Below are 17,314 nucleotides of genomic sequence, written 5' to 3' on the forward strand. Positions count from 1 at the left end.
GCCCTAAGTAAAGGAATACTAAGTAATAAGACAAATTACTTAAAATATCAACAATTGAAGTCAGTAATAAGTGCAAGGTTTAACTTGAATCAGGTTAACTTGACAGCACTGAAATCTGTGAAAATATTTTTAAACATATTTCAGGGAATATTAAAATCTTATATATTTACTGGCCCTTGCATAGCTAAAAAAAACAACAACAAAAACTATGTTAACTGGAAAAGTAAAAACAGCATCAGTATTATTCAATTCCGGAATTGGTAAAGGCTAACAAAAACAAACTGTGCAGATTCTTAGCTGCTCCTACCACTGATGTTTTCTGGACTGAGGTGACTGAGGTCTTTCCGGGGATCTGCTGTAATCACTCTTCCAGCTTGGAGGTTACTGCCCGGAGTGCTTCACTTACCACGGGCAACACTGTCACATTAGCTTTTCAGTTCTTCTCTAAGTCCTGGAATTTCTCCAGTCTCTCATGCTCCTTCTTCCTGATGTTTCTATCACTTGGTACTGCCACATCCACCACAATGGCTTTCCTCTGTTCTTTATCAATAATTACAATATCTGGTTGGTTCGCCTTTACCATCCTGTCAGTCTTTATCTGGAAGTCCCACAGGATCTTTGCTCTCTCATTCTCTACCACTTTCGGGGGTGTTTTTCATTTGGACTTTGGGGTTTCCAGTCCATATTCTGGCTTCTCTGGACTTGCCGTAGTCGTTGGAGGTATTTGGCTGTCGAAGCTTTCCTTGTTGCCTGTCCCAGATTGCAATTTGCCTGTGGAACTCCAAGGTACTTGCAATGTACCTTGTACCAATGTCTGCTATTGTTCCGTCTGGGAGTGAGACCCCTCCTGTGTGGACTAACTTGGCTCTCTTTGTCACCATCCGACAGCATTTCTTGAGGCCGAAGGAGATCCCAATGTCAGTACTGGGATCCTGGTGGTGTGGATCAGGGAGTCAATTTCACCCCCACTCTTAGAATATAACTTGATGTCATCCATGTAGAAGAGGTGACTGATGATGGTCCCATTTCTAAGTGAGTATCCATAGCCACTTTCGTTGATTATTTGGCTGAGCGGGTTCAGACCTATGCAGAACAGCAGTGGGGACAGAGCGTTACCTTGGTATATGCCACAATTGATGGACACTTGTGCAAGTGGCTTGCCATTGGCTTCCAGGGGTTTTTTCCACAGCTTTGAGTTTCCTATGAAGGCTCTTAGAGTCCCGTTCATGTTGTACAGCTCCAAGCATTCAGTGATCCATGTTTGTGGCATTGAGTCATAGGCTTTCTCGTAATCAATCCAGGCTTTGCACAGGTTGGTGTGTTGTGAATTGCAGTCTTGAGCAACCCAGACCCCCTCCAGACCCCTGACTGTGCCTAGAAATTCTGTCAATTAGGACTATGAACAGAACCGGTGATAAAGGGCAGCCCTGCCAAAGTCCAACATGCACCGGGAACAGGTCCTATTTACTGCCAGCTATGTGAACCAAGCTCCTGTTCCGATTATACAGAGACCAGAAAGCCCTCAGAAAGGATTCCCAAACCCCATTCTCCCAGAGCACCCTTAAGAGGACACCACTGGGGTTGTGGTCGACGCCTTCTCCAAATCAACAAAACACATATGGACTGGATGAGCAAACTCCTAAGAACCCTACAGCACCCTAAAGAAAGTGTAAAGCTGGTCCACTGTCCCATGACCAGGAAGGAAACCGCACTGTTGTTCCTGCATCTGAGGTTCATCTATCGGACAGACGGTAGACAGTATTCAGTTAGTTAGTTAGTCTTATTTGTGTCTTTAGACTTAATCACCATATGAGATATCTCTGGGCAAATAATTGGCAAATCTGTATGAGGCACCCAGGTGGCTCATACCAAAGACTCTAAAAATGGGACCCAATGCCTCCCTGCTTCACACTCAGCATTAAGGGGTTGGATTGGGGGGATTAATCCACTAAATGGTTCCCGAGCACGGCTGTGTCTGCAATTCACCGTTCCCCCAGGGTATGGGTCAAATGCGGAGAACAAATTTCACACACCTAGGTGTGTGACGGCTAATGGTACTTTAACTTTAAATGTAAGTACTGTTGATGTTTCATTCTGCTAAACCTCTTTATGAAACCATCATATGGACGTTTTTGGTCCAAACCTCCATCTGCAGCTTCAGGTTCCGACCAAAAACTAACTGCTGGACAGAAATATCTCTTAGCAGTCGTTCTCTCAGACGTTCATAAATAGAAAAAGTATAAACTGAGATGTATCCCCATCTGTCACTAAAGATCTCTAATGAAACATAAACCAGTTTTAAATAAATTCAACTTGCTCAGCTTCTTTCTGCCTTTTTGCTGGCTCTTAAATACTTCTGGAGGATGTCACCTTATCAGCTGTGCTTCCTGAGGAGATGCTAAGAGCTACACGGGTGCAGAAACTCATGAGCTTTGCATAAGTGTCAAGTGGCCCAAAAGAATTGAAACAAAAAAAAATGTCTGTGTCAGATACTGAGACTTTAAAAAAAAGGGGGGGTCTCTGAGCATGAGTCTCAGACCTGCATTGCTAAAAGAAGGCAATCGTTACAGCAACAGGAAACAATAGCAAATTTCTCTTGGTGAGAAAATTGGATCCTGCACACTGTCGCTTATACAATTTTACACTTGATAATTCTGTAAAAACATCAACTGTACATGGAAACATCTATAATAAATTAACAGATATTTCCAGGGAATTAAATGTTTCAATCATCTGCATTCATCAACCTGTGAAGAAAACTTCAGAAAAGAGGAGGCAAAAGTGATTTCTGGGATCCATTAATTATGGATTCCTGCAAGAAGTGAATAATAATGCAAGCCCTTAAACTTTGCTCTTTAAAAAGATTGTGTTAGTAAGATTTAAAATTTAGATTTAGCCCATTTAATGCTATATTTATGTTTCTGCTGTGTTAAGGAAATCTAAATGAATCTGAAGTGATGTCCAGTCTCTGGGATTTAAAAGACAGTGTAATGCTACTTTCACACCAGCCAACGCAAGTTCTATCGACCTCTTTCTGTGCAAACACGTGTAAATTAGCGTTTAGGGGTTCCACATTCAAACTCTCACTTTCATGCGTTCAATTGAATGCGGATAAAAGATAAACAAGTTGAAATTTGACAAATCAGGAACTCGGAATTAATAGTGATGTATGTATTACGGCCCCTTTAATTCATGGAAGTTTCAACCGTTGATCATACAAAAGAATAATTGTGGTTTTGGTCTGGCCTGAAGTATACTGTATGCCACCAACTCTTTTATATATCAGAATAGATTTCTGAAAGAAAAAGCCTGGAGCAACATTTACAAGATTTGCACCTCTGACATTTCGCTCCAAGCCTCTTCCAACTGTGAGAACATATGCTGGTATTGGAAAGAGACAGTCTAGTTTGAACAGTATATGCTAAAAGTGCGTCGAAGAACCGGTGTTAGCGCATTCCTCAAAGTGCGTGACATGCCTGGTGTGTATGTAGCATTAGACTTGCTGCTACATACAAAGAATCGGCAAGCAGCTTGAGAGAGAAAGCAAGAGATGCCTGCTGAAAATGAAAGAGTTAGTTGACTGCAAGGCTTGCACAGCCTAAAAAGCAGAGTTTTAGTTTGTATTCTGGCTCTGTCTGGACAGGCAGATATGGAGGGCTTTACCAGCTGCAGGATGGGGGCCGTTGTTACTGGCAGTGGCCTTATTTCCAAACACAGCATCGAAATCTACAGTCATGGCGGTGGAGGCTTGCTGCAGTGGCTGACTCTCCAGTCCTGAGGAATGCAGTTAAACATGACTGATGAAGGCTGCTATTGTGCTGGTGAAGTTGGGTGACAACGCAGCTGGAGCTGATTTATTTTCATTTTCATTTCATTTTCACCAAGGATCCTGATGTTAAATGGGACTCAACCGCCTCCTGCAACAATAATCCTTAGGAATACATCTATTATAGTTCTCTGAATATTTCTATAGTTGATAAAAGGTAGGGCATGAACCCATATAAGCTGTTTAAAACAGGCGTTTAAGGCAGACTTAGGAATGCCAATGAGAGTTTCAAGAGATATAAACTTGGTTTCTTTCTTTACATATCTCAGAGATAATAATTTCTAAATTTGTAAAGTAAAAACCATGGGGAAAAGTATGTAACATTTTTGCCTTGCAACCACTTGAATTAATAACAGCATCTTTGAACAAATGGAATGTAGCTGTAGCCCAAAATCTACAAAGCTTTTTCTGGAGTGACAGATAAGCAAGCATGTCAATATATGCTTGTAAACAAAAAAAAACTTTTGAGAAAATGAGATCCTCTTTGCCCATAAGTGGCCGGAATAGGCTCCGGCAGCCCCGTGACCCCGAAATGGATAAAACGGAATGGAAAATGATTGAATGAATGAGATCCCCTTTGCCTAGTTTCTACACAGCTTTGGATCAAACTGAAGGAAAAGTATTATGCGTTGTTTTAAAGAAAAATTGCAATATTCAAATCTTGATACAGTTAGTCACTAAATGTGACAACATGCTAAAAAAGAAGCTCTGACGGATATCTGCTCAAACACTTTCTAAACATAACGCAGTGACAGAGCCATTCATGTTCGTCAGTGCTACAGCTTTAACATGGATCTCTGTATTTCATAGCAATCTGAGAATAAAGGTATTGTGACAAAATGTAAGGCTGGATTTTTAAAATTCTTATTGTTCTCCCACTCAGATGCTAAAGGTGAATGGGAGGTGCTCAAAGTTCAACTCTGCACAGTAAAAATAGCTATACTGCAAATTTCTATTACTTTAAGACACAGCTGGTCTAGTGTCCTAAAAATTGACAGAATAACGGAAGAAATTAAGAAAAAAAAAATATCAGGTAAATGGATGCATGGACAGGCAGACATGTGAATCACCAGCCTGATCATTTTTTCTGCAATATGGTAAACTGTGTGCTACAATTGTACTGCTTCTGTTACTAGCATATATGTGTGAATCAAAAGGTGTGTTTTAAGTGAGTTTTTGAGTGTGCACGTGGCATACCTCCCCAGGCACTATTGGTGTTGGAGATGGAAGGAGTGCTCTGTATAGCAGGGATGAAGGCCGGCTGAAGATCAAAAAGGTCACTGTTCAAACTGCGTCCAATGAGAAGAATAAAGAGCAAGGACGAAGATGAAAAAAAGGAGTTTTAAAGAGAGACGAAGAAAGAGGGAAACAGGTAGAGAAGCAGTGAGAAAAATGTTAAAACTGGATCAACTGAGCAAAAATAGCCGACCCCACCCCCCATCAAGATGTTCATTTGTCACAGTCAGTCATTCTCCTAAATCAAGGGTGTCCACATTTCTTGCAAAGAGGTTGAGAGGTTGTTTGATTCCCAACCCATTCAGTCTGACAATCATTGAACTAAATATTAACATTAAATGGAAATTAACTGACCATTTCCCTTCAATTATGTGGTTTGCATTTCTTTACAAAGAACACAAAAACATCTAAATATGTTTTTCTAAATTTACAGTGAATTAATATAAATTTGTCAATTTTTTTCAACATTTATTCTCAGTTAGCTTGTCGTAGTTGGCATGTCTTGTCTAGTAGTGCCTTTTGACATTGACCTCCTTAAAAACAGCCAGTTTCTTGGCATATTAGACAGACACCATTATATCATATGTCCTGGAAGCAGTGGTCCCTACTGTCAATGTTTGATTTATAGTTAAAATTTTAGAAATGTGCTAGAACGTGTCACAAAAGGGTCGAACAACAGTTTTGCCACAGGCTTAGAATGGCTTCAAACGTAATTTAGCCAACCATAATCAACAAATTGTAGACACAGTTTTTAGAATATATCATTAATTTTATGAAAGCCTGCAGGCCAGAGGAAATTTGAATACATTTGACCCATAGGCTGGACTTTAAACATGCCCGTCTTAAATACTGGGACAGCTTACAAAGAACATTTAAACAGTAAGCTCCATTTTTAGATCTTATCAAACACAAACAAACTCAGTCAAAGTCAGTCAGCAACACAGTGACATTGTGTATGCTTAGTGAGAAAGAAAAAAAGGGGATTTTAAATACCTAAATTTAACACAGTAGCATGGGCCAGGCTTTGATTTATTTATTTTTTTTATTTTAAGGGGAAAAATGGAAATTAAAAATTAAAAAAAATAAATAGCTAAGCCTCAAACTTTGTCTCAAAAATCAGTTGCAAATGGCTTAGTGCCACAAATGATATGAACCAAGAATAACTGATGCATACAGTTAGAAAAATACAGCAATTAGAGAGCAAATTGTTTCCAGGCTGTTTTCCTTTCTTGTTTTTATGTATTAAGGGTGTTGATGTTGAGAGAAATGTCTTTAAACAAAAATCAAATTTGAACAGCTTTCAGATGTCAAATGTCTCTTGGGAACATTTTACCGTTTTAGCCCCGTTTTAGCCCCATCACTTCTTCAGTCAATTTAAAAAGGAAAGTAAACAGGATCTATATAGAAGCTTCTTAAATGCTTTATGTGTCTACTTGCAAGAAGATTATCAGATTACATTTAACTCCTATTGCCCCCCCCCCCATCTTTTTTCATCTTATCTTAAAAGGAGTTTATTTTTTGCTTTAAATATGTAGTAACATGTAAAAGTTCCTGCCAGAAACAGTGGTTGTCATTCAAACACTTGAAATGTGTTTGTGCACCTGTTGGCAGGCAGTGTGGAGCTGAACAGCTCTGGGGTTTGTGTGATGTGGTTGTTGTTGCTGGCGCTGCCTGTTGACTGAATGACTGGGGAAGCAGCAGGAGGAGGCTGCATGCTCATTTCCTTCAGACGCTGGTCCTGGAAAACAGATACATGTAAAAGGAGTACAAAGTGAGATAATCCTGGAGATGTATGATTAAAGAGATTGCATGCAAGAAAAAAAATAGGAAGCTATACACTTATTTTGAAACTCGGCAAACAAACCGTACATAGGAAACTTCTTGACTGCCTAAGATTTATTTTGCTAGAACAGCAGCAAAAAACAACAGAAATTTATAACATCACTGCAAGCATGTCTTCTCAATTGTCAAAATGCTTTAAAAGACCCATTTAAGGGAAAATTGTGTTTTTGGTATTTTTAACATGTTCTTGTGGTATTTTTGATTTTGGAGGACATATGTTAAAATTGTTCCCAATTGATAAAACACTAAACTCAACTGCTTTAACTTTTTTCTTAAAAACTGACTCTTTGGTCGTGTCCTAAAACACAATTTGCATAACTCTAATCTACTCTTTACAGACACGACACATTCTCGCTTTTAAAACAGTTTGCATTCACACCACACAAGGTGCAAAAAGTTGACAAAACTGGCAAAACTGAAGACACTTACTGGAAATTAACTCCAGTTAATGTCAGGACAGTTGTGGAACAACTGAGCAGCTTTTCAAAGATGGATAACAGAGCAAGACCCACACAAACCCAGACCTGCATCAAAACCTAGACCCAGACAAAGGAAAATAATTTCTGATGAGTTCCAGGCCATTGTTATTGACTAGGGCTGTGAATCACTGGGTACCTTACGATACGATGTGATACATTGCTCACGATAACGATACTATCACGATGTGGTGATAGTATGATAATCGATATATAGTCTCCAACAACTCACGATTTATCAAACTTTAAGAAAAAAGAACTTGAAACACTGTGTTTTGGACAATATTTCCCCATTAATGTTTTAGCTTTTAAACACAATGATAAACAACTTGTGTCCGTTTGGTGTAACGAATAAAAGACTTTTGTGTAACATTGCTTTAATCAGTAATACTCTGTCTTTGACAATCTTTGACAATTTTCATTTGGAAATATCTGTAAAATTCGGTGTAAACAACAGTGAACAGGGACAGCAGAGCCATTATTTAGTACAAAATTGCTGTAAACAGTCAAGTAGCTGCCAGGCACATTGGTATTAACTTTTGAAAAACAAAGCCATAGCTATCGCATTATTTAAAAAAAATAGCTGTAAATCAGATTTCTATTCTGTGAACAATTTATAGTGCCTTTGTTAAAAATAAATGACACCATTTAGTGCAAATGTGGTGTAAAAAAAAAATTCTCCCAGAAAAAACAACAAATAAAATCTAGTAGCAAGGAACTTTCCTTCAAGTCATTTAAGACATAAACTGCTTTCAAAATAAATTACTAGGGATAAAATACATGTACTTAAAGTGCCTCTAAAAGTAAACATCTTCGTGAACAAAAAGTTTGGGGAGAAGCTGCATGTGATGCATGTTTATATGTTCATGTTTTTCTTGAGAACCACAGGCTTTTTACGTCAAGACGCTGCTCGTCTACCGCTGCTTTGAGGAGAAGGGGTAGTTTAGCTTAGTCTGTTTAGTTCCGTTTAGTTATTAACCAGTTGAATTATATGACTTTGTGTTCTATATGACTTCATGTATATTAAAAAGCCCATTGAGATGACTATTGTTGTGATTTTGGGCTATATAAATAAAATAAAATTGAATTGGGATTCGTATATCGCTCAGGTTTGTAGGACATACTACTTCATTTCCCAGTCTTTGTTAACAAAATGCACCATGAACTTCACGTAGGACTCTGTGGCCCTGGAGGTCCAGCCGTCAGACGTGAGACCCACTCTTTCTGCTGTCCCCAGCGCCATCTCAACCATAGCTCTGGTCTGGGCAACAGTACAGGTATCATTTTTTCAGTATTTCCGAGAGGGAATGTCAAAGCATGGCTCTTATGCTATCAATAAAAATGAAATCCCTCGTTCTCCACCTCGCTGTAGGGATGGAACCCCTTGTACATTTAAACAGCAATCCCGTTTGTTATTGCCTCTGCTCTCGCAGAAGACGGTGGTTGCTTCGCCTGGAAAAAGGTATCCGCGCCAGGCTTCAGGCTAGCAACAACCACGGCTTTCTCACACAACTCCGGGTGATGCAGCTTCAATGCTGCCGGGCGTCTTTTAATTTGCTGCTCTCGCTATTCCTCGTTTTTCTCCGCCATTTTTGTTTGAATGTGTATTCCTTTTCGTCCGCCCGTGACAGCCAATCTTGCAACGAAAGCCCCCTATCTACCTCCAAAGAATCGTCTTACCAAAGGATGGTTAACGTTTTACAGGGTCTTCAAACGTAAATAAAAGGTCGATACTTGATGAAAATGCATCAAGATATCGCGATATATCACAATATTGATATTTTGGCACACCCCTATTATTGACCATATGTTGGTTTATGGAATGATCATAAATGAAGCAGATTTAAAGGTCAATCCTCAACCCAGCAGGCTCATCAGTCATATGGACATTCAACAAGAAAATGACGGAGAAGATGTTGTTGTTGTTGTCTGGGAATTTTCACAAACGTTTGCTCATCAGACAGTATTTAAAAACTAATTCCCAATCTATATTAGTTTTCTTCCACTTGTTTTCTCCATTCCTCAACTCAAATTGAAGATTTTTTTTTCTGCTTGGCATTGGAAGGTTTACGAGAGAGAACCATACACTCAACAAATCATGTTGCAGACCATGGACTTGGCTTGTGATGATATTTTAATTGTGTCTTGTCAAGGCTGGATCAGGCACACAAGATATTTTTTTCCTGTTGTGTAGCTAGGGTGCCTGTGTTGTGGATGAAGTCCGCTAGACTGAACTGCACATGGTGAAGTGCAGGCCAGTCCTGGGCGTACAGTGAATTAATAAAAAAAAAAATCTGTATACTATTTTATTCATTTTTTTAATGGGGAGGGGGGGGGGGGGGTACTATTCTTTATAAGGCATTTTGTGAACAGTGTTGAGTGTTTTGTTGTGTATGTGTGTTTGTTAGTATTGCCAACAGAGTATTCATTGTGACCTCAAAGTCAGATTTTGACTGAAGTGTCAAGTATTTTGTACATTTAGCTTTTATGTTGAAAATTGAGGTTGGTGTTTTGCTGTGTAGTGTGTTATGTTTGCTCTGTGTGTGTACGTTCTGACAACAGAGTCTTCATTTTGACCTTAGAGTGAACTGGAGACATGCTGTTGAAAATAGAAAAATCTACATCAAAGCTGATATTAGTATGATAAGCCACAGAGGAAATGGAAAATTAGCTCCTCAGATTGTCTTTCTCTGTTTTATTTACATAGTTGGGTGCTTTAATTCAGCAAAAATAATAATGTAAAGAAATGTTCCAAGTCAAACTCTTCCACCGGTGAACTCAGAACAGATTAATAAACAAAATGTTTGATGTCCAGCATTTAGCCAGGCAACTTGTTCTATTTGTATTCTGACAGTGCAGAGAGGTGCAAATGGAAGCAGCAGTTATTGCTTGAGTAAAGGCCCCAGCTGGACAGTAGCAGAGTCCTACATCTTCTGTATGTGAGTGGAGTGCCTATGGAAATCAGAGATGCAGGGAGCTGGACTGTAGCTGTTAGATGGTTACTGCTAACCCCAACTCTCTCACTCTGTTATGTTCCCACTCACTTTATCTTAGCACTCTTTTCTAAGTAATACCAAAAGACTTGGCAAAAACTGAGCAGACCTGAAATCGTCAGTCACTAATTGTGCAAGTTCTCCAACTTCAAAAGATGAGAGAGGGCTGTAATTTTCTTTATAGGTATACCTTAACTATAAAAGAAAGAATGAGAAAAAAATGTATTTTGGCACATTTTCCCGTAGAACTATGATTAGTTCGGGCTTTCACTGGGCATCGCAGACTTTCACCTCTGAAGACTTTCTATGGGGTTGAGATCTGGAAACTGGCTAGGCCACCCCAGGACCTTCAGGACCTCCCGGATTTTTTTAAACGTACAATTAGGCCAATCAAACAACGCCCTTAAACGTTGCAAAGCAACGAAGATAGTCGTTAGTTACCTCCCAATTTTTCACAATTGGGTTTTTCCTCTTAAACTTACAGTTAGTAAGGATTCGCTGGCAGGGAATGAGGCCGGAAAGACTCGGGAGAGCCAAACGCACTTTGGGGGTCTCCATTTTCTACAGTATCTCAAGTCTATGGATGCTGTGGGAGTGTCTTGGCTGGTACGTCTCTGTGGCATTGCGTGGCAGTCGGGACTTGTACCACTGGACTGGCATACAGGGGTGGTGATTCCCCTTTTTAAGAAGGGGGGCCGGAGGGTGTATTCCAACTACAGGGGAATCACACTCCTCAGCCTCCCTGGGTGCTTTGGGAGTATGGGGTCCGGGGGGCCTTACTGAGGGCTGTCCGGTCTCCGTATGACCGGGGCAAGAGCTTGGTTTGCATAGCCAGCAGTAAGTCAGACATGTTCCCGGTGCATGTTGGACTCCGGCAGGGCTGCCCTTTATCACCGGTTCTGTTCATAGTTTTTATGGACAGAATTTCTAGGTGCAGCCAGGGGCCAGAGGGGGTCTGGTTTGGGGACCAGCCCTTTTGGCTTCATCGAGCCGGGACCTCCAGCGTGCATTGGGGTGGTTTGGGACCGAGTGTGAAGTGGCTGAGATGAGGGTCAACACCCCTAAATCTGAGGCCATGGTTCTTGACCGGAGAAAGGTAGTTTGCCATCTCTGGGTGGGTGGAGTGTCCCTGCCCCAGGTAGAGGAGTTTAAATATCATGAGAGAGGGAAGACCGGAGCGTGACGGAGCAGCGTCGGTAGTTATGTGGTCACTGTATCGTTCCGCTGTGGTAAAGAGAGAGCTGAGACAAAAAGTAAACCGGCCGATCTTCGTTCCAATACTCACCTATGGTCATGAGCTCTGGGTCATGACCGAAAGAACGAGGTCCCAAATACAAGCGGCTGAAATGAGCTTCCTCCGTAGGGTGGCTGGGTGCTCCCTTGGAGATAAGGTGAGAAGCTTGGTCACCCGCTGAGAGCTCGGAGTAGAACCGAGCTCTCTTCTTCTCTACATCAAAAGGAGCCAGTTGAGGTGGCTCGGGCATCTAGTCAGGATGCCTCCTGGACGCCTCCCTGGGGCGGTGTTCCGTGTATGTCCCACTGGGCGCAGGCCCCGGGGAAGACCCAGGACACGCTGGAGAGACTATGTATCTTGGCTGGCATGGGAACGCCTTGGGGCATCCCCAGAAGAGCTGGAGGAAGTGGCCGGGGCGAGGGAAGTCTGGGCATCTTTGCTTAGACTGCTGCCCCCGCGACCCAGTCCCAGGTGTCTTTTATTTAGATAACCAGTTCAAACAGGTGCCATTAATACAGGTAACAAGTGGAGGACAGAAGATCCTCTTACAGAAGAAGTACAGGTCTATGAGAGGCAAAAGATTTTCTTGTTTGTAGGTGACCAAATACTTATTTTCCACCATACTTTGCAAATAAATTCTTTAAAAATCAGACAATAGGATTTTCTGGATATTTTTTTCTTATTTTGTCTCTAATATGTGTTTATGATCAAAATTACAGGCCTCTCTCATCGTTTTAAGAGGGAGAACTTGCACAATTGGTGGCTGACTAAATACTTTTTTGCCCCACTGTACATACATCAAACTCAGATTTAAGCAACTGCTAGTCAAAAACTGCATCGTTTCTGGTTAGATGTAAGCATTCTCTGCCTACACAAATGTCAGGCTCCCAGCTCTTGTAGCTTTGCTGCTCTCACTCAAGTCTAGCTTGCTTAAAGGTAGAATTCCCTTGGCTGCAGCTAGAAATGTCAACAAATTTCACACTTTACTTTTCTATTGGTCCTCTCACTACCAAGGCCCTCGGCTTATTATACTCAGAGTTTAGATTTCAAACAACCAGGGAGATGGACAATAGCTCTGCAGAGAAAATAAAGTTAAGTGTACATGCACTCTACATATTGGATACATTTTTGTCTTATTTACAAAAACAAACACACAACTTTAAAGTTAATTTCCTTTCAGTAAATAGAACTGAATGGTACAATTTCAGACATTTGAAAGAGGCAAACTAAAAAATTTTAAAGGCTACAATAGATGAATTGTGCCCACAAGCGTTCCCAGTAGTCCTTTAAATATGATTATGCCATTTTTAACTAAAGTTAAAATCCTAGGTTGTTTTCTAGGGCATAGTTACTGCAAAGTGATTGTAACTTTTAAGTAATACGTCTCAGAGTTGTGGGCAGGACTGTCAGCGCGGAGCAACGCTGCCCTCCATCCCCCGTTGCTGAGAGCTTTATGTTTCCTGTGTTTATGTGATCTCCCGCTAGCTTACAGCCCCCACTTCCAAACCTGACAAAAATGGCAAGCTATTTTTGAGCAATCCAGTCGTACAGTTTTGAGCCAGTTCAGATAAGGAAAACAGACGTACATGAATCTAGTTGTCTACAAGTGAATGCAACAGAATAGAACGGTGCAGAGAGCTTGTGGCCCGCCCACTGCATTTTCTACATCACAAATAAGCTCTTTTTGTAGTTATATTTTTATCTGAATCTGATTTACAAAGATTTGAATAAAGAAATATGCAGAAATGCAATTTTAAGGTTAATTTTCTTAATAAACATGCCTTGACTCACATTTGAACTTAAGTGCCAGCCGTGTTCCTGGGAGGGTTGTATATTGTACACTGACTCTGCCTTCTGATGGAAGGTTGGGTCTAAACGCTCCCTTTTCTAACCTCTAGATTTCAATTTGTCGGTCCACCTTTTGCTGCTATAAGAGCTTAAACTATTCTGGGAAGGCTGTCCACAACGTTTAAGAGTGTGTTCATAGGATTCTTTGACTATTCTTTCAAAAGAACATTGGCAAGGTCACACATTAATGTTGGTGGAGAAGGCCTAGGTCTCAGTCTCTGCTCTAATTTATCCCAAAGGTGTTCCAACGGGTTTAGGTCAGGACTCTGTTATTTATTTCGGAATCTGAAAGATGTTTCATTTAGAAAAATTGCCCGATTCTCTGTTACATCAGTCTGTTACTCTTGACGCAGGCCAATTTGCTCGTCTCTGCCACGTGATAGGATACAGCTAAAATAAAACCCAGGATTTTCCAACATGATTGAAATTAATAAAGTTTGGCCTCAATTACTAAAGGGGTTTATTCAGACATACCTTTGGTTTGTCTGAAGATTAATAACCCCTGTTGTTAAAGTAAAATATGTCCAACACAAGAGGCCGTCAGCTCTCATCTGCCTGCCCAGCTGTTGGACAGGACAAGTTATAAAAAAAAATAATAAAATAAAATAAAATAAAACCCAGGAACTAGCAAAATGAACAAAAAACAAATGTCTTTGGAAAGTTTATTTGCCAAGTAGAAAAGGCCCAGCCAGGAGACAGAAGAGGAGCCTTCCACTTCCAAAAAAAGAAAGCTACATTTAATAGACAGTATCAGGAGTACTTAAAATACCGATATATCCCAACGGGAGATTCCCTCGAACCATTCAGCATTGTGGCGAGTTGGATTTTCCATGCACTTATTTTGAAGGCATGTTTAAATGTTATAATAATGGCGACCAGGGAGTGTTGCGGGCAGAGAGGACGTGGCTCATGTCATAATTTTTGTTTATTGTTATGTTTAGAAAATACCACAGTTTTCATGCAAGTCATATTATTCTGTTGTACTGCAGTGTCGGTCACGTGCACGTTTGGTCTGCTGTCGGAGTTCCGGAGCAATCCGCAGCCCGCTCCAAACTGTTACCATAAGGTTGAGAGCATGGAATTGTCCAAAATGTTTCGATATCCTGAAGCTTTCAAAATTCCTTTCACTGGAACTGATGGGCCAAGCCAAAGTCCTGATAAACAACCCCACACCCTAATTCCTTCTCCACCAACTTTCACACTCGGTACAATGCAGTCTGAAATGTACCGTTCTCCTGCAAACTCCAAACCCAGACAAGCGTTAATCATCTTCACTGCTCTAAAGTCCAGTGGCGGCGTGCTTTACACCACTGCATCCGACGCTTTACATTTGCAAGCAAGCTACACTTTGTGATGTGGGGTTTGGATGCAGCTGCTTGGCAATGAAAACCCATTCCATATAGCTCTCTGCATATTGTACTCAGGCTAATCTGAAGATCGCATGAAGTTTGGAGCTCTGTAGCAATTGACTGTGCAGATAGTCAGGGACCTCTTTGCACTATGTGCTTCAGAATCCGCTGACCTCTCTCCGCCAGTTTACGTGGGCTAACACTTTGTGGCTGAGTTGCTGTTGTTCAGAAACTCTTCCAATTTGATTACGATAGAGCTGACAGTTGACTGTGAAATATTTAGGAGCGAGGAAAATTCACCACTAGATTTGTTGCACAGGTGGCATCCTATGACATTTTCACGCTGGGATTCACTGAGCTCCCGAAAGTGGCCCATTCTTTCATAAATGTTTGCAAAAACAGTCTGCATGCCTGAGTGCTTGGTTTTATACGCCTGTGGCTAGGCCAAGTGATTAGGACACCTGATTCTGATCATTTGGATGGGTGACCGAATACTTTCGGTAATATAGTGTATGTCCTCAATCACCACAAGAAGTTAAAAACACAAAAAACACAATTTTCATCCGAGTGAGACTTTACACAGCTGCTGCCAGCTTTCCTTCTTCTGCTGCCAGCTTTCCGCCGTTAGAACTTAGAACCTACCCAACTATGTCAAAGGTGATCAGACTCAAAATGTATTCAGTGAATTACCTTGAGTGCCTGCAGTCTGGCCTGCTCCTCCTCTAGGGCCAGCTGCTTTTCTTTCTCATCCATGCGGCTGAAGGACATGCCGGTGGAGGACAGAGAAGAGACAGCGCTCGACAAAGTGGATGCTCTGCAACACAAAAGAATTGTGGCAAGAACATATTGTTACCCTTCAAAGACTTTCACATTCACTTTGAAACAAGCCTACATTTCATTTGAAAGCTTAACGCAAGTGACAGGCAATTAAAATATCTACCTGGTGTCTGCATTCATCTCCTTTGTCTTTTTGCCCTCCAGAGAGGCCAGGTGCTGTTCCAAAGCCTCCAGGAGGCTGCTGGGGGCCTGACAGAACAATGAGTTTCAGCAAAGAAGTAAGACATCCAACACTCTGCTTAAACTCACCCCTTTTCTTCCAAAACAAGCCTTTGCACAATTTAGCATAAACAAAGAACCCAGGGTTAGTTGGTCTCAAAGCAGGGGAAAAGAGTGCATCGGGATCTAAGAATAGCTGTGGCAACATGCAGCAAACACTCATATTGTTAGCAGGAGACTCAAAGGGGAGAGACAAAAAAGGAGTCGGCTGAAAAACAAAGACTGAGGAAAATAGGGAAAAGCAAAATGGAGAAAAAGCACCTGACTTCACATTAGCAGAGGACAGCAACACCTGCAGTAAGAAGTTGGTATTCTTTACCATCTTTGCCACTTTTTGGCCCATTTGCTCACTCTGTGGTGTTCTGTCACACTTGGAAAACAAGGAGCCAGGAAGAATTTAGATGCGCTTTTTTGTGCTCAGGAGCACACAAAAAACATGTGTGCTCCTGAGCCACATGTGAACTTGTAAAAATCTTTATCCTTCCTCTTCAAAAGAATTTGAAACAGCGGAATTTGCAGTGAAAAGCGAAAGTTTAATTAATTTTTTTTCAATTTTGGATTCATGTTTTGAGCTGAAAGAAGCTCGGATTTTGAGCTAATGCAACTATAATGAAAATTTCTTAGCGGCAAATTAAATTTTATTTTTAATTGCTTGTGCCGCACATTCATTCTGTGAGGACTCTCAGCAGTCCAGGCTATGTTCTCCCAGGATTCTGTTCTTCAGAACAACTGAACTCAAAAAAGTTTATCTAGAAGACGTTTTACTCCAAAATTCAATGTGTTTGGTGTGCATTAGTTCCTAATATACACAAATTGCCAAGGGAGACACTATAGCAAAGGTAAGCAGGACCTCCACATTAGTGAGTGGAAAAACTATAGTTCTCCTGTACACAAATCAAACAAAACGAAAAACAGCATAGCTCTTTTGGCCAGAAGCAAGAAAATTCTTTAACATATAAAAAAAATGACATGTCTGTCCACAAGAATGCCACGTGTGCTGTTGGTAAGTCTGCAGGCCTGCCTGAAAACACATGCCCTCTTCTGAGTTCACAACTAGCCAGACAGTGTTTCTGCCAAACTGCTGCCTGGTTGATCAAGAAATTTTGGCTTTCAGGGCAAAAAAAAAATGTTTGTGTCAGTGGATCTGTACAGATGAAAAGAATACCGTGTATACCCAGTTAATATAAGTTTTAACACACATAGATAAAGACAGAATGGTTTCACCTGACTGCCTCAACCAGAAATTCACATCCCAGAAACTTTTTCAAAGCAACAATAAACAAAAAAGTGTTTTGCCTTTTTTCTTTTGCATTTTAATAGAAGTTTAAGTTGCAAGAAAAGTTGAGCTTAGTTTCTCCAATTATGGGTGAAATAAGTACTCACTGAGGATGGGGCTGATGTACTGAGCATAAAGCCCTACACAAAGCATTCACAAAGAAAAATTAACTCTTATG

The 17,314-nt window shown here is 40.8% G+C and overlaps 1 protein-coding gene across 22 annotated transcripts in view; it reads right to left on the minus strand.

Moving 5' to 3' along the window:
* si:ch211-200p22.4 (phosphatidylinositol-binding clathrin assembly protein) overlaps nt 1-17,314 on the minus strand; it is a 147,820-nt gene that overhangs the window by 68,699 nt on the left and 61,807 nt on the right. For 9 of the 22 annotated variants that reach the window (XM_078935981.1, XM_078935974.1, XM_078935976.1 and 6 more), the window contains 4 exons: nt 15,745-15,830; nt 15,495-15,618; nt 6,664-6,800; nt 5,024-5,115 (listed from right to left, as the gene is read on the minus strand). In XM_078935981.1, the coding sequence (XP_078792107.1) occupies nt 5,024-5,115; nt 6,664-6,800; nt 15,495-15,618; nt 15,745-15,830 (439 nt within the window). Of the gene's footprint in view, nt 1-3,663; nt 3,775-5,023; nt 5,116-6,663; nt 6,801-15,494; nt 15,619-15,744; nt 15,831-17,243; nt 17,277-17,314 lie in introns of all 22 variants that reach the window. The other 13 variants (XM_078935969.1, XM_078935967.1, XM_078935964.1 and 10 more) reach the window with 3 other exon arrangements.

Source organism: Oryzias latipes, chromosome 18 (genome assembly GCF_053564925.1).
Source record: "Oryzias latipes strain Hd-rR chromosome 18, Olatipes_Hd-rR_3.1".
NCBI lineage: Eukaryota > Metazoa > Chordata > Actinopteri > Beloniformes > Adrianichthyidae > Oryzias > Oryzias latipes.